Below are 25268 nucleotides of genomic sequence, written 5' to 3' on the forward strand. Positions count from 1 at the left end.
CTTCTGTCTTTCCATGCAAATCGTAAATTTTTTTGTTCTAGTTCTGTAGAAAAATACCATTGGTAATTTGATAGGGATTGCAGTGAATTTGTAGATTTGTATATATGTGGGCTTTCCTAGTGGCTCAGATGGTAAAGTGTCTGCCTGCAATGTGGGGGACCCGGGTTTGATCCCTGGGTCAGGAAGATCCCCTGGAGAAGGAAATGGCAATCCACTCCAGCACTCTTGCCTGGAAAATCCCATGGATGGAGGAGCCTGATAGGCTACAGTCCATGGGGTCGCAAAGAGTTGGACATGACTGAGTGACTTCACTTCACTTCACTTCACTTGGGTAGTATAGTCATTTTCACAATACTGATTTCTCCAATTCAAGAACATGGTATATCTCTCCATCTATTTGTGACATCTTGGATTTCTTTCATTGGTATCCTATAGTTTTCTGCATAGGGTCTTTTTTCTTTTAGGTAGGTTTATTCCTAGGTATTTTATCCTTTTTACTGCAGTGGTGAATGAAATTGTTTCCTTAACCTTTTTCTGATTTTTCATTGTTAGTGTATAGGAATGCAAAGGATTTGTGTGTATTAATTTTATATCCTGTGACTTTACTCTATTCATTGATTAACTCTAGTAATTTTCTGGCAGAATCTTTAGATTTTTCTTTGTATAGTATCATGTCATTTGCAGACAGCGAAAGTTTTATCTTTATTTTCAATTTGGATTTCTTTTATTTCTTTTTCATCTCTGATTGCTGTGGCTAGGACTTCCAACACTGTGTTGGATAATAGTGATGAGAGTGGGCACCGTTCTCTTGTTCCTAGTCTTAGAGGAAATGCTTTCCGCTTTTCACCATTGAGAATATTTGCTTTGGATTTGTCTTGTATGGCCTTTATTATGTTGATGTAGGTTCCTTCTGTGCTTACTTTCTGAAGAGTTTTTATCATAAATGAGTGTTGAATTTTGTCAGAAGCTTTCTTTGCATCTATTGAGATGATCATATGGTTTTTATTTTTCAGTTTTTTGATATGTGTATCACATTGATTTTTTTGCATATATTGAAGAATCCATGCATCCCTGGGATAAATCCCACTTGGTCATGATGTATGATTCTTTTAATATATTATTGCCTTTTTTTGCTAAAATTTTGTTGAGGATTTTGATATTGGCCTGGAATTTTCTTTTTTGTGGTGTCTTTGTCTGGTTTTGGTGATGGTGGCCTCCTGGAATGAGTATGGGGTTTTTCCTTCCTCTGCAATTTTCTGGAATAGTTTTAGCAGGATAGGTGTTAGTTCTTCTCTAAACTTAATGAGGGATTTACCTGTGAAGCCATCTGGCCCTGGGCTTTTGTTTGTTGAAGATTTTTGATCACAGTTTTTATTTCAGTGCTTGTAATTGGTCCATTCATGATTTCTGTTTCTTCCTGGTTCAGTTTTGGAAGGTTTTTCTAAGAACTTGCCCATTTCTTCCAGGTTGTCCATTTTATTGGCATATAGTTACTTGTTGTTGACTCTTAAGATCCTTTGTATTTCTGTGTTGTCTCTTGTAAGTTCTTTTTCATTTCTAATTTTATTGATTTGAGTCCTCTCCCTTTTTTTCCTCGATGAGTCTGGCTAGTGGTTTGTCAATTTTGTTTATCTTCTCAAAGAACTAACTTTTAGTTTTATTGAACTTTGCTATTGTTTCTTTCATTTCTTTTTCATTTATTTCTGCTCTGATCTTTCTAATTTCTTCCCTTCTGCTAACTTCAGGGTTTTTTGTTCTTTTTCTAGTGGCTTTAGGTGTAAAGTCAGGTTGTTGATTTTTGGTGGTGGTTGTTTTTTGAGATAGGCTTGTATTGCTATAAACTTTCCTCTTAGAACTGATTTTGCTGCATCCCACAGGTTTTGGGTCATTGTGTTTTCATTGTCTTTTTGTTTCTAGGTATTTTTAAAAATAACCTTTTTGATGTCTTCAGTGACTTGTTGGTTATTTAGAAGTGTGTTGTTTAGCCTCCATGTATTTGTGATTTTTACAGTTTTCTTTCTTTTCCTGTAATTGATATCAAGTTGCATAGCATTGTGGTCAGAAAATATGCTTGATACAATTTTAGTTTTCTTAAATTTTCCAATGCTTGATTTGTGACCCAAGATGTAATCCATCCTGGAGAATGTTCCATGTTCAGTTGAGAAAAAAGTGTATTCTGCTGTTTCAGGATGGAATGTCCTGAAGATATCAGTTAGCTCCATTTGGGCTAGTATGTGATTTAAGGCTTGTGTTTCCTTATAAATTTTCTGTCTGGATGATCTGTCCATTGGTGTAATTGGGGTGTTAAAGTTCCCTTGTATTACTATATTACTGTCAGTTTCCCCTTTTGTGGTCATTAGTATTTGCATTATGTATTGAGGTGCTTCTATGTTGGGTGAATTAGTATTTATAATGGTTATATCTTCTTGAATTGGTCCCTTTTTCATTATGTCGTGTCCTTCCTTATTTTTCGTAACAGTTTTTATTTTAATGTCTATTTTGTCTGATACAAGTATTGCTACTCCCACTATCTTTTGATTCCCACTTGCATGGACTATCTTTTTCCATCCCTCAACTTTCAGTCTGTATGTGTCCTTAGGTCTGAAGTGGCTCTCCTGTAGGCAGCATATACACAGGTCTTGTTTCTGTATCCATTCAGCCAGTTTGTGTCTTGATTGTAGCATTTAATCTATTTACATTTAAGGTAGTTATATATATGTTCCTAATGCCATTTTCTTAAGTGTTGAGGATTTATTTTTGTGAGTCTGTTTCTTCTGTAGAAGTTCCTTTAGCATTTGTTGTAAAGCTGGTTTGGTGGTGCTAAATTCACTGAACTTTTGCTTGTCTGTAAAGCTTTTGATTTCTTCGTCAAATCTGAATGAGATCCTTGCTGGGTAGAGTACTCTTGGTTGTAAGTTTTTATCCTTCATCACTTTAAATATATCCTGCCACTCTCTCTGGCCTGCAGAGTTTCTGCTGAAAAATCAGCTGTTAACCTTATGGGGATTGCTTTGTATGTTATTTTTTGCTTTTCCATTGCTGCTTCTAGTATTTTTTGAGTTTAATTTTTTTAAGTGTGATTAATATGTGTGTTGTTGTATTTCTCTTCGGGTTTATCCTATATGGGACTGTCTGGGCTTCCTGGACTTGGGTGCCTGTTTCTTTTTCTATAGTAGGGAAGTTTTCCACTATAACCTCCTCACATATTTTCTCATACCCTTTGTTTCTCTTCTGGAATGCTAATAATTTGAATTTTGGTGCATTTATTATTGTCCCAGAGGTCTCTGAGACTGTCCTCAATTCTTTTCTTTTTTCTGCTCCTCAGTAGTTATTTCTGTCATTCTGTCTTCCAGCTCACTTATCCATTCTTCTGCCTCAGTTATTCTACTGTTGATTCCTTTTAGATTATCTTTAATTTCAGTGATTGTGTTGTTCATGTCTGTTTATTTTTATTTCTTCTAGGTCTTTAGTAGATGTGTTAAATGATTCTTGTATTTTTTCTATTTTTGATATTTTGAAACTTCTTTACTGCCATTACTTGAAATTCTTTTTCACATAGGTTGCCTGTTTCCTCTTCATTTATTTGGTCTTGTAGTTTTTAACTTGCTCCTTCATCTGTAACATATTTTTTTGTTGTTTCTTTTTTTTTTGATGGTTGGGACTACGTTCCTGTCTCACAAGTTGTTTAGCCTTAGTTTCCAGCAGTGGAGTGTTCAGGTAGTTGGGTAGAACTGGGTCTTTGTTTTGAGATGTGGACCTTTGGAAACCTCACTCTTCATTAATATTCCCTGGCACCTGAAGTTTTCTCTGTTACTCTAGCCATTCGGATTCAGCACTCCTGCCTCCTGGGGCTCAGTCCTGAACTGGGATTCCACAAGCCATGGTTGTGGAAAAGAAAACTGTAGGAAAGGAAGAAAAAGAAAAAAAAAAAGGCAAAACAATAACAAAGAATAGAAAATAGCCTCAGAAGGGTGAAACTGGACTCCAGTAGCAGAGAAGAAAAAAAATTATGTCTATAAAAATAAAAAATCAAAAACAAGAGGGGGCAGAAAAATAATGAAGACGAAAAAATAATAAAATAAATTTAGAAAACTAACAAATAATAGAAAAACAAGAATATGTATGAAACAACCACTGGAGGGTAAAACTGAACTCTGCTGGTAAACAGTAAAAAAAGTATTGAAGAAAAAAAACACCCTCAAAAACAGAAAAAAACTTGAATGTGCTTAGGTGGGGGATGACTTATGTGGTGATGTTTGGGTGGAAGTGGGATTTAGCAGGGGGTGGGGTTCTGATTCAGGACCTAAGCCTCCAGGAAAGACCCTAGAGAGGGGACTCTACCCAAACTGAGAAAGCCTCTGCAGTGCCTCTGTGTAGGGTGTGGCAGGTGGCCTGGACTCCACCCAAGTTTCTGCAGTGCTTCTGGCTTCAGAGTGGGGAGGATAAACCTGGGTCTCCAGGAGGCTCCCTGGGGCCAAGTAGGTAGGGGAACACCAGTTGGATTGCCCTCTCCTCCCCATCCAGAGGGACCCTCCCCTGCTGCCTCTGCTTTGTCTTCCTTCCCTTCTGCATTTGCAAGACCTACATGGGCAGTGGGTGCCCTTGGAGGTGACCCTGGAGGGAGGGGGCTCCTGAAGAATAGAGGGGGCCCCTGGAAGGAAGAGGGAGCCAGAGGGTAGAGAAAGGGGTCCCAACTGGTGGAGGGCCCAGTCCAGAGGGCAGACAGAGCCCCTGGTTGGGGGATGAGGGCCCACAAAAGACAAGGACCTTGGAGGGGAGAGGAAACTGGAGAATAGAGGGGGACCCTGAAGGGTGGGGGGCCACCCAGATGGCCGAGGACTTGGCCTGGAAGGAGGAATAAGCCCTGGAGGGAGGAGAGAGGCTGGAGCGGGGCTCCCTGGATGGTGGAGGGGGCCTGGAGGTGGTGGTCTTAGGAGGCCCTCCAGGGCCGAGTGGGCAGAAGGACACTAGGCAGTTCCCTGCTACTGGAACCCTGCAGGTGCCTCCCCAAGCTGGGTGGTCTTCTCTCCCTGCAAGAGCCTCCCTCCCCTGTTTCACATCTATAGGACTCATCCAGGTGGATGAGTCCCTGAAGAGCAAAATGGGCTTTTTTTCCCCCCTGTGCATCATGTGGGATCTTAGTTCCCTGACCACATGCCAAGCCCACCCTTCCTGCAGTGGAAGCACAGAGTCCTACCCACTAGACTGCCAGGGAAGTCCCAGTGCTATTGTGTTTTTAATTTTAAATTCTAATTGTTCATAGCCGGTATGTAGGAAACCCATTGACTTTGCTCTGGTTTTGTTGTTGTTTGTTTTTTTAAATGTTCAGGTATCACCAAAAAAATATCCATCCACTACTTTGGGAAACTGGAGTGTTGAATTATAATTATTGTTGGATTGTTTCTTTTTTCCTTCAGTTCTGTTAGTTTTTCCTTAAGGTATTTTGGAGCTCTGATGCGAAGTGAATATATATTTTGAATTATTAGGTTATTCTTGGTGGTTTGACCCTTTTATCATTCTGAAATGTTCCTCTTTATTTTTAGTAACCTTTTTATTTTAATACATTTTTATATTGCAGTAGCCATTCTACATGTTTTATGATTATAAATCTGCTTTTCATCCTTTTACTTTCAACCTGTTTGTATTTTCAGCTTAAAGTGTGTCTCCTGTAGAGAGCATATAGTTGAATCTTGTTTTTCATGTAGTCTAACACAACTGTATATCTTTGATTGGATTGTTTAATTCACTCACATTAAATGCTATTGATATGTTTTGATTTATATCTACTGTTTAATTTTTTGTTTTCTATATATCTCGTGTCTTTTTGTTCTTTTAGACCTTATATTGCCATTTTTGGTTTTAAGTAGATATTTTTCTCTTGTGTTGATTTAATTCTAATGATTTTTAAAGTTATAATTACTGAGTTATTTTTTGGGGCTTACAGTGTACACTGTCAATTTATCAGAATCTGCTTGTGATTCATTAGGACTAAATTCCAGTGAAATATAGAAGGTTTATGCCAATATAACCCCGTTCCTTACCCTGCCCCTTTAATATTATTACTGTTAAACATACATCTGCATACGTTACAGATACATGTTACATACCAAGTGATGTAAGAGTTAATACTTTCTGTAATAGGTTTTTTGAAGAATCTGGGAGAAGGGAGAATAACAAGCAGATGTTTTGTAGTTAGTTATATGAAATTTCTTTTGTCTTCTTTTTTTGTACTCATTTCTTCCTTTTGAGTATCTGGTATTATTTCCTTATCTTAGCACAGATCAGTACCTGTTGATCTCCTTTGTGCTGTCATTGTCAAAATACATTTCTGTATGTTTATGTGCCCAACAGTACAATTAGATATATATTGTTTCCTACAATTGTATTTTTTTTGAAATAGGAAAAACTTCACTTTATTGTCACATTGAATTTTAGTACTTTACTTTCCCCCCCTTTCCTTCCTTCCTTCCTTTTGCTGTCGGGGCAGCTGTGGCATGCGGGGTCTTTCGCTGCAGCACACAGACTCTCTCGTTGTGGCGCACAGGGTCAGTAGTTGTGGCGCGCGGGCGTAGTTGCTCTGTGGTGCGTGGGATCCTAGTTCCCAGACGAGGGATTGAACCTATGTCCCCTGCATTGCGAGGTGAATTCCCAGTCATTGGCTCACCAGGGGAGACACTGAATTTTAGTACTTCTCTGTACAAGAGAAAAATAAACTGAGTCATGGTCATGAGTTCAGGATTATATATGCTGCATTTTGCCTTGTTATAATACAGCTGTGGCTCTATGATAAATATAAATTGGGGACACAGCTTGTAATCCAAAGCTAATTTGCATAACTGTCACGAGGGAAAAAAGCATTAAATGCATTTCTGAAATAAGTATTTTCATTTAATTCAGAATGTCAAGACAGCATTAGACATTGGCCTTGTTTCAAAAAAGTTTAAATGCTAAGGTAGCTAAATAACCTTCTTGAAAGGTTTAAGCACAGTTGATAAACAAAATGTTTTCCCTCTAATCTCAATCTCACATAAGTGAAAGAGATGAGGGGAAAAATGTAGAGTTTCTTTAGCGTATATGGCTAAGTACATCCCTCCTTAAACTGCAGTGTCCATTACTGACTTCATTAAATTGAACTGGGCAAATATGAAAAGTTACCACTTTATAAACCAAAGACAGCAATTTTAGGGTTACGGTAAGTAAAAAAATTTTGAAACACTTGAAAAATGTTTGACATTAGAGAAATCATCTCTTCATTATAAGAAGGAAAGGCATAACAGAAAGTAAAAGACATTTAAACTAAACTGATTTTCAGCCCTCTTTGAACAAGAGAAATAGAAAATAATGGTTGATTACTAAACTTTGTGCTTTAATCAAACTAATTAATTACAGTGATTTTAAATGGCAACTGCCCATCTGACTAGGTGGTGAGCTTGACAGTTTTGAATACTTTCGTAATGAGTATTTTTTAAAACACAAAGACACTAAAATGATCTGGTCTTGCAGTGTTTATCTTAATGCATTCTGCATTTCTTTGCCAGTCTTGTAGTTAAGGATCTTGTTCCAATCAATCTTAGTGTGAGTAACTGGGAACTGTTGATGAAAGTTGTGTATGACATTGTCTGATAATTTTCACTGATGACAGTTTGGTATTCATTCTTTTTAGCCTCTTCAATCTTTATAAATGGATTTGCTGTTTGCACCTCATTAGACACTTAGGGAATCTTGTATATCTTTATGACTCATAGCTGAACCTTACCATTTTCATAATAATGAACCTGAATTCAAGATGCCAGGCACCTGAGTAGTTGAAGGAATAATTGTAAACATCCACTCTGACCTCCAGTGACCATTCCAAAAGTCTTTTGCTTGAAATTAATGGCTTTCTATGCATGCAATAACTGTTTGCTGTCCATCTATTTTTTTTAACCATACACAGTACTGAAGCAGAGTCAGACACGATTGAAGTGACTTAGCAGCAGCAGCAGAGAGCAGTTATTACTGAAGTTTGCCATGGTTCAGTTGCATTTTCTGCTTCATACAGTGTTGGATCAGTTGTGTCCTTTTTTAAGTGATCAGGTTTTTTGGTTCCAAAAACTGTCCGTTTCCCAAGTTACCATGTTCTGTTTTCAATACCTGATTTTCATAACCTTCAGTTTTTACTGAGGTGAACTGGTATGCATGGGCTGCCCCTTCCTTCAGGAGAGTGTCATTGTTAAGCAATAACAGAACATCATTAAACACCTCGTTAAATTCTCCAGGAGGGGCAGGAATGATGAATTTTGCTGCTATGCATACCTTCTCATCAGACCACTCCTCCTCCAGATCTGCTGTTTTCCTTTCGGTGGCAAACTAGGCTGCCCGTGTTGATGGTGGCAGTGACAGCCTGCCTTACCCTTTTCCTCCTGGTCTTCCTTGCTGCACATTCTGCCAGTGAAGCTTTTCAGATCGTCAAAGGGAAGAAAGGAGGAGAAATAACGCAGTTACACTGTCTTTTGCAGTTAGCTGTGTAATTGCTTTAATTAATTCTCTGTTATTTTGTGTAAATTTCAGCTACTCTCTAGTATCATCCTGAAGCATTTCCCTTAGTATTTCTTGTAAAAGAAATAAAGAAATTTTCTGTTAAGGTTTATCTGGGGATTGAAATTTTTTAAAAAGAATTTTAATTGTGATAAAATACACATAATATCTTAACCATCTTAACCATTTTAAAGTGTATAGTTTGATAATGTTAACTACATTAACCCTGTTGTATAACCAGTGTCCAGAACTCTTTTCATTTTGCAAAACTGAAACTCTGCACCATAAACAACTACCCATTTTCCCTCATCGCAGTTCCTAGCAACCACGTTTCTGCTTTGTGTTTCTATGAGTTTGATTACTCTAGATACCTCTTTTAAGTGGAACCATACAGTATCTGTCTTATTTTCACTTTCATCCTCAAGATTCATCCATATTGTAGTAGTGACCCGATTATCTTCCTTTTAAGTCTGAATAACATTCCATTGTATGTATGTACAACATTTTGTTTATCCATTATCAGCTGATAAGACACTTGGATTGCTTCTGCCTATTGGCTGTTGTGAGTAGTGCTGCTGTGAACATAGGTTTGCAAATATCTCTAGACCTTTCCTTCAGTTCTTTTGGATATATATGCAAAAGTGGGATTGCTAGAACATGGTGGTAGTTCTATTTTTAGTTTTATGAGGACCCTCCCTACTGTTTTCCATAGTAGTTGTACCATTTTATAGTTTCACCAGCACTACACAAGGGTCTCCACATCTTTGCCAACATTTGTTATTTTTTCTCTCTCTCTCTTTTTTTCTTTTTTTTGATAGTAGCCATCCTGATGAGTGGGCTTCCCTCATAGCTCAGTTGGTAAAGAACCTGGCTGCAATGCAGGAGACCCTAGTTCGATTCCTGGGTCGGGAAGATCCGCTGGAAAAGGGATTGGCTACCCACTTCAGTATTCTTCGGCTTCCCTTGTGGCTCAGCTGGTAAAGAATCTGCCTGCAATGCGGGAGACCTGGGTTCAGTCCCTGGATAGGGAAGATCCCCTGGAGAAGGGAAAGGCTACCCACTCCAGTATTCTGTCCTGGAGAACTCCATGAACCCTAGTCCATAGGGTCACAAAGAGTTGGACACAACTGAGTGACTTTCACTTTCACTATCTTGATGAATATGAGGTGATGTCTTACTGTTTTGATTAGTGATGTTGAACATCTTTCCCTGTACTTAGTGGCTATTTGTATATGTTTGGAGAAATGGCTCTGCAGGTTCTTTGCCTATTTGATAATAGGTTAATTGGGTGGTTTTTTGTTTTGTTTTTGAGTTTTACTGCTGCTGCTGCTAAGTCGCTTCAGTCGTGTCCAACTCTTTGCGACCCCATGGACTGCAGCCCACCAGGCTCCCCCATCCATGGAATTTTCCAGGCAAGAGTACTGGAGTGGGTTGCCATTGTCTGCTCTGTTTTGAGTTTTAAGAGTTCTTTATATATTACGGCTGTTAAGCCCATATCAGGTATGTGATTTGCAAATATTTCCCCCCATTTTGTGGTTTGCCTTTTTACTCTGTTGGTGGTGTCTTCTGATATACAGAATTTTACAGTTTTCATGAAGTCCAGTTTGTCTGTTGTTTTCTTTTGGTGCTTGTGCCTTTGGTATCATATCCAAGAAATCATTGCCAAACATACTATTGTACAACTTTTGCTCTGAGTTTTCTTCTAAGAGTTTTGTAGTTTTAGGTCTGTAAGTCTTTGATCCGTTCAGAGTTGACTTTTTTATATGATGTTAGGTGAGTGTGTAACTTCATTCTTTTGAATGTGAGCAGCCAGTTTTTCCAGCAGCATTTGTTGAAAAGTGAAAGTGAAATCGCTCAGTTGTCCCTGACTCTTAGCGACCCCATGGACTGCAGCCTATCAGGTTCCTCCGTCCATGAGATTTTCCAGGCAAGAGTACTGGAGTGGGTTGCCGTTGCCTTCTCCGGTTTTGGACAGTACTGCAGCATGAATTCAGACTGAAAACCTGAATCAGTACTGGCTTACAGTTCAAATTCTCAGGGAAGTTCTTTTTAACTCCCTCCACTCAGTGCCAAGGTTGAGAAGTGGAAGTTTCTTTTCTGTCCTTTTCTGTGGGAAAGTTTATTTCCCTTTTAATTTTATATTTTATATTTGTTGAAAAGGCCATCCTTTTCCCATTGAATGAAGTTGATAGTTTTATTGAAAATTATTTGACCATATATATGTGAGAATTCAATCCCAAAGAAAGGCAATGCCAAAGAATGCTCAAACTACCACACAATTACACTCATCTCACATGCTAGTAAAGTAATGCTCAAAATTCTCCAAGCCAGGCTTCAGCAATACGTGAACCGTGAACTTCCTGATGTTCAAGCTGGTTTTCGAAAAGGCAGAGGAACCAGAGATCAAATTGCCAACATCCGCTGGATCATCGAAAAAGCAAGAGAGTTCCAGAAAAACATCTCTTTCTGCTTTATTGACTATGCCAAAGCCTTTGACTGTGTGGATCACAATAAACTGGAAAATTCTGAAAGAGATGGGAATACCCGACCACCTGACCTACCTCTTGAGAAACCTGTATGCAGGTCAGGAAGCAACAGTTCAAACTGGACACAGAACAACAGACTGGTTCCAAATTGGAAAAGGAGTACATCAAGGCTGTATATTGTTACCCTGCTTATTTAACTTCTATGCAGAGTACATCATGAGGAACGCTGGACTGGAAGAAACACAAGCTGGAATCAAGATTGCTGGGAGAAATAATCAATAACCTCAGATATGCAGATGACATCCCCCCCTTAATGCAGAAAGTGAAGAGGAACTCAAAAGCCTCTTGATGAAAGTGAAAGTGGAGAGTGAAAAAGTTGGCTTAAAGCTCAACATTCAGAGAACGAAGATCATGGCATGCGGTCCCATCACTTCATGGGAAATAGATGGGGAAACAGTGGAAACAGTGTCAGACTTTATTTTTTTGGGCTCCAAAATCACTGCAGATGGTGACTGCAGCCATGAAATTAAAAGACACTTACTCCTTGGAAGAAAAGTTATGACCAACCTAGATAGCATATTCAAAAGCAGAGACATTACTTTGCCGACTAAGGTCTGTCTAGTCAAGGCTATGGTTTTTGCAGTGGTCATGTATGGATGTGAGAGTTGGACTGTGAAGAAGGCTGAGCGCCGAAGAATTGATGCTTTTGAACTGTGGTGTTGGAGAAGACTCTTGAGAGTCCCTTGGACTGCAAGAAGATCCAACCAGTCCATTCTGAAGGAGATCAGCCCTGGGATTTCTTTGGAAGGAATGATGCTAAAGCTGAAACTCCAGTACTTTGGCCACCTCATGTGAAGAGTTGACTCATTGGAAAAGACTTTGATGCTGGGAGGGATTGGGGGCAGGAGGAGAAGGGGATGACAGAGGATGAGATGGCTGGATGGCATCACTGACTCGATAGACGTGAGTCTGAGTGAACTCCGGGAGTTGGTGATGGACAGGGAGGCCTGGCGTGCTGCGATTCATTGGGTCCCAAAGAGTCGGGCACGGCTGAGCGACTGAATTGAACTGATGTGAGAATTTATTCTTGGGATCTGTTTCCTCTGACTGATACTCCCAATACTGTGTTGATTAGAAATGGCAAGAGTAGGCATTCTTGCATTGTCCCTGGTCTTAGAGGAAAAACTTTCAGTTTTACACCATTGAGTATGATACGAGTTAGTTGTGGGTCCTCATAAGTGGCCTAAGTCATGTTTGACTGTTTGCAACCCTGTGGACTGTATCCCACCAGGCTCCTCTGTCCATGGGAGTCTCCAGGCAAGAATACTGGAGTGGATTTCATGCCCTCTTCCAGGGGATCTTCCCAATTCAGGGATTGAACCTGTGTCTCCTGTATTGCAGGCAGATTCTTTACCTACTAAGCCACCTTTGGGAAGCCCCATTGTATTGATTAGTTTCCTTTTGTTCCTTATTTGTTGAGTGCTTTTATCATGCAAGGGTATTGAATATTCAGGTGCTTTTTCTGTATCAGTAAAGATGATCAGTGGTTTTCTTCATTCTGTCAGTGTGAAGTATTGATTGATTTTTATGAGTTGAATCATCCTTGCATTCCATGGTTAGTCCCCATGTGATCATGGTGTATACTTCTTTTAATGTGTTGTGAATTCTGTGTGCTAACATTTTTGAGGGTGACTGAAGCGATTTGGTCCTTGGCTTTTCTGTGTTGGCAAGTTTTTGATTACTGATTCAGTCTCCTTGCTAATTATACATTTCAGATTTTGTATTTTTTCGTTGTTCACTCTTAGGAGGTTGTATCTTTCTAGGGATTAATGTGTGTCCTGTTTGTTGGTGTGCAGTTGTTCATAATGGTCTCTTATGATCCTTATTTTGTGGCATTGGTTGTAATAGTCCCTCTTGCATTTCTGATTTTATTATTTGAGTCTATTTTTTTTTCTTAGTCTAGCTAAGGGGTTATCAGTTTTATCAGTTTTCTGAAAAAGTCACTTTTAGTTTCATGATTTTTTTTCCTTGTTGACCATTTCATTTGTCTGTGCTCCAATTTTTGTTATTTTCAGCTTTAGGTTTTAGTTTTTCTTTTTGTTCCTGGAGATGCAAGTTAGATTGTTACTTGAGATCTTGCCTTTTTTTAAGGCATGCCATTTATAGCTTAAACTTCCTTCTTAGTACTTCTTTAACTGTATCCATAAATTGTTTTGGTATTTTGCGTTTTCATTTTTGTCAAGGTATTTTCTGATTTCCTTTATGACTTCTTCTTGTTTAAGAGTGTAGTGTTTAATTTCCACATATTGTAAAATTTCCAGTTTTATCTTAGGCTGTTTATTTCCAGTTTCATTACATTGTGATTAGAAAAGGTACTGTGTATTATTTCAGTCTTCTTGAATTTATTCAGACTAGGTTTATGCCTAGACATGTGTTCTGTCCTGAAGAATGTTTCATATGTAATTGAGAAAATGTATTCTGCTGTTTATGGATGGAGTGTTCTATATATATCTGTTAGGTTTGATTGGTCTATAGTGTTGTTCAATTTCTGTATTTTCTTATTCTTCTGACTGGTTGTTCTATGCATTATTGAAAGAACATTATTGTGTTGTTGTGTATTTCTCCCTTCAGTTCCTTCAACATCTGTCTCATTAATTTAGGAGCTCTGAGGTTTGGTGCAGAAATACACTTTTTATATCTTCTTGGTGAATTGACCCTTTTATCATTATATGACATACCTCTTTGTCTCTTGTAACAGTTTTTCACTTAAAAGTCCATTTTGTCTGAAATTAATACAGCTGCTCCTGTGTTATTTTGGTTACTGTTGCATGAAATATCTTTTTTTTTATCCTTTTAATTGATATGCATCCTTAGATCTAAAATGTTTCTTTGATAGGTAGCATGTAGTTGGAAGACCACTAAAGACCACAAACTTTTAATATTAAAAGCTAATCGGGGAAGGACTCTGAAACTGTTTCTTTATACCAGAAGGCATTTAACCTCAGATCAGAGTTGGTGATGACACCTGCTTAGTTTTAAAGCATTCATCTTAAGAAATCTCTTTCAAGTGTTTGGGTTATACCAATACCTGAGGCAACTGTGGGAAAACTGATCAAACATACAGGAATGTATTAGAAATTAATTTCCTTAATGAAGTCTATAAACCATCGGGTAGGTAATAAAAATAAGTTCTGGGAAATGTATTTTTTAATAAAAACTTTTCCACTGAGCCCATTCACTGGAAAAGACCCTGATGCTGGGAAAGACTGAGGGCAGAAGAAGGGGGCGACAGAGGATGAGATGGTTGGATGCCATCATGGACTCAATGGACATGAGTTTGAGCAAACTCTGGGAGATAGTGAAGGATAGGGAAGCCTGGCATGCTGCAGTCCATGGGGTCACAAAGAGTCAGACACAACTGAGCAAATGAACAACAATAAGAACTTTTAACATTTAATTTTAACTTTTAAGGCTTTTTTAGCTGATAAAAGTGAGAGTGTGTTCTTTTTTCTCACACGCTGGGTTAGTTTGTCAAAGTGTTGGTTTCATAATATTGTATCATTAATGTTCTACAAATATCTTAAGGGAACTGAACTCTCTTTTTGTAAGCTAATGTGAATCAGCTATTTCCAAAGGCAAGACCCTGTGCTGTGCACCCAGCATTATTTAGTTGCAGTGAATAGCCATTATGAACATTCATTTTGGCATTCTTCTTTCCTGGAGGGCTCAAGGAATACTGACTGTGCCAAAACATTGGCTCTATTTTTATTTATTTAGGGATTTCAAATTGCCAAAATGAATTTGCAAAGTGCCTTTCTTTGCTTTTTGTTCTTTATTGCTCAGAAAATGCCACTGAAGCAAGGTGGGTGTGCCCCATGTTGTTCTACCTTTTGAGAAAAACCTCTTGAAAGAATCTATACCATAGAAATCTCTTTAGTTATTGAATAGATTTTTGAGTTAAGCTTTCCTTTCTCATCAAAAGCACATTGTTGTATGTGCTCTGTAAAAATGTTTTGTTAGCGTAGTAACTGTTTTAATTCTGGGGGAAAAAATTACCTTATTATCTTGAGTTTCCTTCAGAGGTTCTTTGACATTTGTGGTTTTGTGACCATGCATCTTTTCTTGACTCATAGCTGCCTGTTTTATTTTTATCAGTCTCTTCTTTTTTTATGGACATTATGTCTCTTTTTCAAAAGTCTCTAAGAGTCTGAGGTATTCTCATTTTGAAGGCTTTTGAAGTACCTTTGAAAGTATAGTTTGTAATTTCATTTTTAGCCAAGCGTGTTGCTTTGTTTTGTCCTTTGGTACATTCTTTTCTACCTGGTGTTTTTCTGGTTGTCTCCACCTTGCCCCTTGCATATCCTTTAAAAGGAGGTTTTAACCCAGAGGGATGTTGTGGGGAGGGAGGTGGGCGGGGGGTTCATGTTTGGGATTGCATGTACACCCGTGGTGGATTCATGTCAATGTATGGCAAAACCAATACAGTATTGTAAAGTAAAATAAAGTAAAATGATTTGAAATCTGAAAAAAATAAAAAATAAAAGGAGGTTTTACACTGGAAGCTTTGGGTTCTTACTCTCCAAGAATATTGGGGGAAATCTCAGTAACCCATCCTGAACCAGTAGGTGACTTTGCATGACTGAAGTCATTTTTGTTTGATTGCCTCTGATCTTTTCCATGTGCATTGCTTCAGTTTTTATTGCCTTCTTTCACAAATAGGAGAGCCCTGCTTCAACTCTCTGATTATGCAAAATGAGCCCAGCTTTGTCCCCATTTTCCATGCTCTTGGATGATTTTAGTTCCTGTTATTAGGGTTAATTTCTTAGATGTCTCAAATAGTAAGATTGTGAAATAGGTAACTTGTTTGTTTCTATTTGCTTCTTTAACTTCTACAAGTATGTGTGCGAAGTCACTTCAATAGCGTCCAACTCTTTGCGAGCCTATGGACTATAGCCCACCAGGCTCCCGTGTCCATGAGATTTTCCAGGCAAGAACAGCAGAGTGGGTTGCCATTACCTTCTCCAGGTACAAGCATAGGAGGTTAAAGAACTGGTGTGGTTTGTTGGAATATGTCAAGTCCTTACTGTGTAACCAAAATCACTATTTCCTTATTTTTTAAAAAAATTAATTAAAAAATAAACAAGTTTGGCTGCACTGAGTTTTGTGCATAGGCTTTCTCTAGTTGTGGTGAGTGGGGGCTACTGTCCAGTTAGGTTGCGCAGGCTTCTCTTTGTTGTGGCTTCTCTTGTTGTAGAGCATGGCTCTAGGACATGCCCCTTCAGTAGTTGTAACACAGGGGCTCTAGAGCTTGGGCTTAGTAATTGTGGCGCATGGGCTTAGTTGCCCTCTGGTATGTGGGATCTTCTTGGACCAAGGATCAAACTCATGTCTCCTGCATTGGCAGGTGGATTCTTAACTACTGGACCACCAGGGAGGTTGAAGATAATAAGTTGGATAGTGATTATGAAGTCTAAATGTTATATTTGTGAAAGTGCTTTATAAACTGACAAACATAATTTAAATGTTAAATTTGTTTATTGTTTAGTCATAGGGATTGTGTTATTACTCTGTTTAAATCCGCCTTTGATTTTCAGGTTCTTCCATTGACCTGTCATCTATGGCAACAGCCATTATATCAAAATGATAGTGGAACACAGATTTCTGATACTAACGTGGCCTCTTTGGAAAAGATAGCTCTGTGGGGTTCTGGGGATGATCAGGTATGTCTTGTGTAACTGGAAAACTATCTTTCTTTTGATAAACAGCGTGAGAAATTCTGATTTAGCTATGAAGAGTGGAAAGAGGTGAATTAGTTTAATATTCCACTTTTCTGGTAGATCTTTGGCAGCCTTAATTATATAGAACAGCAGTTTACTTTTTTTTGGTCTCAGGATTCCTTTACATTTTTCAAAAGTGTTTTAAAGAGTTTTTATTTATAAGGGTTGTCTATATTAATAACCTCAGATATGCAGATGACACCACCCTTATGGCAGAAAGTGAAGAGGCACTAAAAAGCCTCTTGATAAAAGTGAAAGAGGAGAGTGAAAAAGTTGGCTTAAAGCTCAACATTCAGAAAACGAAGATCATGGCATCCGGTCCCATCACTTCATGGGAAATAGATGGGGAAACAGTGGAAACAGTGTCAGACTATTTTTTTGGGCTCCAGAATCACTGCAGATGGTGATTGCAGCCATGAAATTAAAAGATGCTTACTCCTTGAAAGGAAAGTTATGACCAACCTAGATAGCATATTCGAAAGTAGAGACATTACTTTGCCAACAAAGTCCATCTAGTCAAGGCTATGGTTTTTCCAGTGGTCATGTATGGATGTGAGAGTTGGACTGTGAAGAAGGCTGAGCACCAGAGGATTGATGCTTTTGAACTGTGGTGTTGGAGAAGACTCTTGAGAGTCCCTTGGACTGCAAGGAGATCCAGTCAGTCCATCCTAAAGGAAATCAGTCCTGGGTGTTCATTGGAAGGACTGATGCTAAAGCTGAAACTCCAATACTTTAGCCACCTGATGTGAAGAGTTGACTTACTGGAAAAGACTCTGATGCTGGGAGGGATTGGGGGCAGGAGGAGAAGGGGACGACAGAGGATGAGATGGCTGGATGGCATCACCGACTCGATGGACATGAGTCGTAAGTGAACTTGGGGAGTTGGTGTTGGACAAGGAGGCCTGGCGTGCTGCGATTCATGGGGTCACAGAGTCGGACATGACTGAGCAACTGAACTGAACCTGAACTGAACTGATATCAAGTTATTAAAATTAAGTCATTCTAAGAATATTTATTTTAAAATAACAAATCCATTGTATATTAACATAAATATATGTTTTAAAATGAAAAATTACTGTTTTCGAAAGCAAAAAAAATTGGTTGAAAGGATGGTATCGTTTTACATTTTTGCACATCTCTCTAATGTTAGCCTTACTAGAAGACAGTTGTATTAGGGTTCTCCAGAAAAATAGAACCAATAGGAGATAATACATGTGTATTTACAATAGTGTTAGTTGCTCAGTTGTGTCCAACTCTTTGCAACCCCATAGACTGTAGCCCGCCAGGCTCCTCTGTCCACGGAATTCTTTAGACAAGAGTATTGGAGTGGGTAGCCATTTCTTCTCCAGGGGATCTTCCTGACCCAGGGATCAAACCAAGGCCTCCTGCATTGCAGTCAGATTCGGTACTGTCTGAGCCACCAGGAAAGCCCACATATATACAGTATGTATATATGTGTGTATATATATGTGTGTGTATGTATATATGTATGTATATATACACACATATATATTATATATGTATATATGTGTATGTATATATACACAAATATATATATACACATACATACACACACACACACACACACACACATATATATTTGTGTCTGTGTGTGTATTATAAGGAATTTGTTGCAGGAGTGGAGACCCCTTCTATGGCCCAAAAGTGGGCTCTTGTCTAAATACTTGGATATTAATTATCCGGGGAGACAAAGCAAGAGATTTTGTTGGAAAATCACCCGGGTGGCGAGCAGGAGGGTAAGGGAACCCAAGAGAAGTATGCCATGAGGCTTGCAGCCTCTGGATTTATGGTGATGGGGTTTAGTTTCTGGGTTGATCATTCTGTCTCAGGGTCCTTACTGGTGGTGTGTGCCTAGCTCAGCCAAGAGAAGGATTCTGGGAGGTTGGTAGGATGTTTGGGCTGGTGTCTCCTATCTCCTTTTGACCTTTCCCAAATTCTTCCTGACGGTGGTAGCTTGTTACTTCCGCATTACTTACCAGGATCTCCTGTTGTTAAGATAACTCGTGCAAGTGGCTGACCACTTGCCTGGTCATGGCGGGCAGTTTCAATCAGCATTTCCCTAAGCAGATTTGCTCATGTGATTATGGAGGGTGAGAAATCCCAGGTTCTATAATGTGGGGACCCAGGAGTGCTGATGGTTTAATTCCAGTCTGGACCTAGGAACTGACTGATGGTATATGTTCTAACCCAAGTCTAAAGGCTCAGTGACTGGCCAGCAGATGGTGTAAGTTCTGTGCCAAGTCTGATTCTAAAGGCAGAAGACTGATGTCCCAGCTTGAAGACCATCAGACAGAGAGAGCTAATTATCTTTTGTCTAGCCTTTTGTTCTCTTCAGGCCTTTAGTGGATTTGGTGAGGCCTGCCCATATCAGGAAGGGCAGTCTGCTTTACTAAGTCTGTGGATCAAATGTTAATTTCATCTAGACATGCTCTCACAGTGCCCAGATTGTTCAACCAAATATCTGGGCACCTTGTGGCCCAGCCAAGTTAACACATAAAATTAACTGTCATAACTGAACTTTCAGATTTGCTTTCTGTATTTAGTCCATTGGGATATATTGTATCACTTAAATTATTTGAAGAAAATCTAACCTTATATAGGTATATAGTTAGAAAATGGAGGCCCGTGTCACTTCCCTGAAAGAATGTCAGTGACTCCTCGGGATCTTTGGAACAAATTTTGGGAACCACTAATCAAGAACATAGTAATAAACTTAGAGGAAATGGAAAAATTGTGAGCTTAGGAAAAAGCTCATGTATGTTTGTAGGAGGAAAAAAATACAGTCTTACTCATAATGATTAAATATTTAAAGGTGATTATGTAATAACTTAGATATCAGATTTCTTCTGGTTCCCTCAGTTTTCTCTGAATTGCAGTTATTATCCATTGAATGCAAGATATAGAGGAAGGAGATTTACTGTCACCAAGCTAAAAGGGTTACGAGAAACCCTAACAAGAAAAAGCACAGTAATTGTGACTGTTAAATGGCAGGGAGATTGTTATTTGTTGAATTGTGTCCCCTCAACTTATGTACCTACACACATGTGAGTTTTTGACTTCTGTTTGATATGTTGGAAAACTTTGATTCTAATCTAGGTCCGGGGCTTTAAATATACCTGTATACGTAAAGATTGCAAATTTGTATCTCCAGCCTTTACTTCTCCTTCAAAATTTGTTTGTATTTATTTTATTGTCATCCCTCTTCATATCTATCAAAAATATTTAGAGGTTTGAGGGCCTTTTTATATTAATTAAAAGGATATAACACTCAGGATCATAGCAAAATAAGCAGAAAGAAAAGAATGGTCAGCAGATTTTTTTTTAAGTTTTATTTTATGATGGGACATTATTGGAGTATGTTTGCATGAAGAAAGCAATTGTTGAGTAGGAAGGGAAAATTTGTGAAGGAAAGTGGGAAATCACATCTCTAGAAAAAAATGGAATGAGATGGGAAAGCCATTGATAGGTAGAGGGAGAGACAGTTTAAGTCATAAAATGAAAATCTGGGTTAGGTACTAGGGCTGTAGATCTTGTGACAGGAAAATAAGGGAGCTCCATCTCCTGCTCTTTGCTTACTAAAGTGGGAAATGAGGTCATCAGTTGAAAATGAGTAAGGAGAGTTCAGTAGTTCTGAGGAAAGTATAAATTAATTATTTTGGCCAGTCAGCTTGGCAGGAAATTATAAGAGAACTTCCAGGCAGGGCTGAGTGCTTTTGAGGTTTAATGTTATCAATGTAAAGCAAATACTGTATATTAATGCATATATATGAAATCTAGAAAAACCGGTATAGGTGATCTTACTCATAGAGCAGAAATAGAGGCACAGACATAGAGAACAAACATGAATACCAAGGAAGAAGGGAGAGTGGTGGGATGAATTGGGGAATTGGGATTGACGCGTATATGCTATTGTTGCTAAAGTGAAGTAGCTCAGTCGTGTAAGACTCTTTGCGACCCTGTGGACTGCAGCCTGCCAGGCTCTTCCCTCCATGGGATTCTCCAGGCAAGAGTACTGGAGTGGGTTGCCATTTCCTTCTCCAGGGGATCTTCCCAACCAAGGGATTGAACCCTGGTCTCCTGCATTGCAGGCAGACGCTTTAACCTCTGAGCAAGAAGCTCACATTGTTGCTAAGTATAAAGTAAATAACTAATGAGAACCTACTGTGTAGCACAGGGAACTCTACTCAGTGCTTGGTGGAGACCTAAATAGGAAGAAAATCCCCCCAGAAAGATGTATGTATACATATTGCTGATACACTTTGTTGTACAGCAGAAACTAACACAACACTGTCAATCAGCTGTTCACCTGTGCATGTGTGCTCAGTCACGTCTCACTCCTTGTGGCCCCGTGGACTGTAGCCCACCAGGCTCCTCTGTCATGGGATTTCCCAGGCGATAAAACTGGAGTGGGCTGTCATTCCTCCTCCAGGAATTGAACCCAGGGATTGAACCTGCATCCTCTGTGTCTCCTGCAGTGGCAGGTGGGTTTTTTGTTGTTTTTTTTTAACCACTAGTGCCACCTGGGAAGCGAGGTTTTTAAAATAAAAATGAACTATACTCCAGTAAAAATTAATTTAAAAAAATGTAAAGGAAATCCAGTCTGAATGTGTGTTTTCTTCAGCAGTGTGTTGTTGCTTGGATTAAGACAAAGAGAGATTCAATTAGAACTCAGCTTTTCCAGGCAGATAGGATGGTGGGGGGAAAGGGTAAGAAAGTCAGAAAAGTTTGTGAAACAGTGTTGATAAAGATGACTATGAACACTCATACTGTTCATGCTCAAACTACCGCACGATTGCACTCACCTCACATGCTAGTAAAGTAATGCTGAAAATTCTCCAAGCCAGGCTTCAGCAATATGTGAACCGTGAACTTCCTGATGTTCAAGCTGGTTTTCAAAAAGGCAGAGGAACCAGAGATCAAATTGCCAACATCCGCTGGATCATGGAAAAAGCAAGAGAGTTCCAGAAAAACATCTCTTTCTGCTTTATTGACTATGCCAAAGCCTTTGACTGTGTGGATCACAATAAACTGTGGAAAATTCTGGAAGAGATGGGAATACCAGACCACCTGACCTGCCTCTTGAGAAATGTGTATGCGGGTCAGGAAGCAACAGTTAGAACTGGACATGGAACAACAGACTGGTTCCAAATAGGAAAAGGAGTATGTCAAGGCTGTATATTGTCACCCTGCTAATTTAACTTCTATGCAGAGGACATCATGAGAAACGCTGGACTGGAAGAAACACAGCTGGAATCAAGATTGCTGGGAGAAATATCAATAACCTCAGATATGCAGATGACACCACCCTTATGGCAGAAAGTGAAGAGGAACTCAAAAGCCTCTTGATGAAAGTGAAAGAGGAGTGAAAAAGTTGGCTTAAAGCTCAACATTCAGAGAATGAAGATCATGGCATCTGGTCCCATCACTTCATGGGAAGTAGATGGGGAAACAGTGGAAACAGTGTCAGACTTTATGTTTTTTTGGGCTCCAAAATCACTGCAGATGGTGACTGCAGCCATGAAATTAAAAGACGCTTACTCCTTGGAAGAAAAGTTATGGCCAACCTCGATAGCATATTCAAAAGCAGAGACATTACTTTGCTGACTAAGGTCCGTCTAGTCAAGGCTATGGTTTTTCCTGTGGTCATGTATGGATGTGAGAGTTGGACTGTGAAGAAGGCTGAGCGCTGAAGAATTGATGCTTTTGAACTGTGGTGTTGGAGAAGACTCTTGAGAGTCCCTTGGATTGCAAGGAGATCTAACCAGTCCATTCTGAAGGAGATCAGCCCTGGGTGTTCTTTGGAAGGAATGATGCTAAAGCTGAAACTCCAGTACTTTGGCCACCTCATGCGAAGAGTTGACTCATTGGAAAAGACTTTGATGCTGGGAGGCATTGGAGACAGGAGGGAAAGGGGACGACAGAGGATGAGATGGCTGGATGGCATCACTGACTAGATGGACGTGAGTCTGAGTGAACTCCAGGAGTTGGTGATGGACAGGGAGGCCTGGCATGCTGCGATTCATGGGGTCGCAAAGAGTCGGACACGACCGAGCAACTGAACTGAACTGAACTGTTCATGAGGTTCTCTTAGGCAAGAATCCTGAAGTGGTTTGTCATTCCCTTCTCCAGTGGACCACATTTTTTCAGAAGTCTCCACCATGACCGGTCTGTCTTGGGTAGTTTAATTGAGTTAGACAAGGCTGTGGTCCGTGTGATCAGTTTGGTTAGTTTTTTGTGATTGTGGCTTTTATTCTGTCTGCCTTCTGATGGATAAGGATAAGAGGTTTATGGAAGCTTCCTGAAGAGAGAGACTGAGGGGGAAACTGGGTCTTGTTCTGATGGGCGGGGCCTTGCTCAGTAAATGTTTAATCCAGTTTTCTGTTGATGGAGGACACTGTGTTCCCTCCCTGTTGTTTGACCTGAGACCAAACTACGGTGGAGGGAATGAAGATAATGGCGGCCTCCTTCAGAAGGTGCGTGCACGCACTGCTGCACTCAGTGCCCCCGACCCTGCAGCAGCCACTGGAGATGGCCGCCCCTACTGGACACTCCTGGACACTCACGGACAAGTCTGGCTCAGTCTCTTGTGGGGTCACTATTCAGTGGTGACTATGGCTCAGATCATGAACTTAGTATTGCAAAGTTCAGACTTAAATTGAAGAAACTAGGGAAAACTACTCTTGCCTGGAAAATCCCATGGACAGAGGAGCCTGGAAGGCTGCAGTCCATGGGGTTGCTGAGGGTTGGACACGACTGAGCGACTTCACTTTCACTTTCATGCATTGGAGAAGAAAATGGCAACCCACTCCAGTGTTCTTGCTTGGAGAATCCCAGGGACAGGGGAGCCTGGTAGGCTGCCGTCTCTGGGGTTGCAGAGAGTTGGACACGACTGAAGCGACTCAGCAGCAGCAGCAGGAAAAACCACTAGACCGTTCAGGTATGACCTAATTCAAATCCCTTATGATCATACAGTGGAAGTGACAAGTAGATTCAAGGGATTACATCTGATAGAGTGCCTAAAGAACTATGAATGGATGGACAGAGGTTCATGACATTGTCCAGGAGGCAGTGATCAAGACCATCCCCAAGAAAAAGAAGTGCAAAAGGCAATGGTTGTCTGAGGAGGCCTTACAAATAGCTGAGAAAAGAAGAAAAGTGAAAGGCAAAGGAGAAAAGGAAAGATATACCCATTTGAATGCAGAGTTCCAGAGAATAGCATGGAGAGATAAGAAAGCCTTCTTCAGGGATCAATGCAAAGAAATAGAAGAAAACAATAGAATGGAAAAGACTAGAGATCTCTTCAAGAAAAGTAGAGATACCAAGGGAACATTTCATGTGAAGATGGGCTCAATAAAGGACAGAAATGGTATGGACCTAACAGAAGCAGAAAATATTAAGAGGTGACAAGAATACACAGAAAAACTGCAAAAAAGATCTTCACGACCCAGATAATCACGGTGGTGTGATCACTCACACTCACCTAGAGCCAGACATCCTGGAATGTGGTCAAGTGGGCCTTGGGAAGCATCACTATGAACAAAGCTAGTGGAGGTGATGGAATTCCAATTGAGCTATTTCAAATCTTAAAAGATGATGCTGTGAAAGTGCCACACTCACTATGCCAGCAAATTTGGAAAACTCAGCAGTGGCCGCAGGACTGGAAAAGGTCAGTTTCATTCCAATCCCAAAGAAAGGCAATGCCAAAGAATGCTCAAACTACCACACAATTGCCCTCATCTCACATGCTAGCAAAGTAATGGCCAAAATTCTCCAAGTGAATTTTCATCAATACATGAACCAAGAACTTCAGATATTCAAGCTGGTTTTAGAAAAGGCCGAGGAACCAGAGATCAAATTGCCAACATTGGTTGGATCATGGAAAAAGCAAGAGAGTTCCAGAAAAACACGTATTTCTGCTTTATTGACTATGCCAAAGCCTTTGACTGTGTGGATCACAACAAACTGGAAAATTCTGAGAGAGATGAGAATACCAGACCACCTTACCTGCCTCTGGAGAAATCTGTATGGATGTCAAGAAGCAACAATTAGAACTGGACATGGAATACAGACTGGTTCCAAATCAGGAAAGGAGTACATCAAGGCTGTAAATTGTCACTCTGCTTATTTAACTTATACGTGGAGTACATCATGTGAAACGCTGGGCTGGATGAAGCACAAGCTGGAATCGAGATTGCTGGGAGAAATATCAGTAACCTCAGATATACAGATGATACCACCCTTATGGCAGAAAGTGAAGAGGAACTAAAAGGCCTCTTGATGAAAGTGAAAGAAGAGAGTGAAAAAGTTAATTTGAAGCTCAACATTCAGAAAACTAAGATCATGGCAGCCGGTCCCATCACTTCATGGGAAATAGATAAGGAAACAGTGTCAGACTTTATTTTTGGGGGGCTCCAAAATCACTGCAGATGGTGATTGCAGCCATGAAATTAAAAGATGCCTTCTCCTT

General features: G+C 39.7%; 1 protein-coding gene and 1 pseudogene across 1 annotated transcript in view; one reads left to right on the forward strand and one right to left on the reverse strand.

Annotated features, from left to right (window-relative positions):
- ALMS1 (ALMS1 centrosome and basal body associated protein) overlaps positions 1-25268 on the forward strand; it is a 189251-nt gene that overhangs the window by 12263 nt on the left and 151720 nt on the right. The window contains exon 2 of the mRNA XM_068972319.1: positions 16598-16723. Within this exon, the coding sequence (XP_068828420.1) occupies positions 16598-16723 (126 nt within the window). The remainder of the gene's footprint in view (positions 1-16597; positions 16724-25268) is intronic.
- On the reverse strand, positions 7507-15134 carry LOC138090984 (F-actin-capping protein subunit alpha-2-like; annotated as a pseudogene).

The sequence above is a fragment of the Capricornis sumatraensis genome, chromosome 1, assembly GCF_032405125.1.
Source record: "Capricornis sumatraensis isolate serow.1 chromosome 1, serow.2, whole genome shotgun sequence".
Lineage (NCBI taxonomy): Eukaryota > Metazoa > Chordata > Mammalia > Artiodactyla > Bovidae > Capricornis > Capricornis sumatraensis.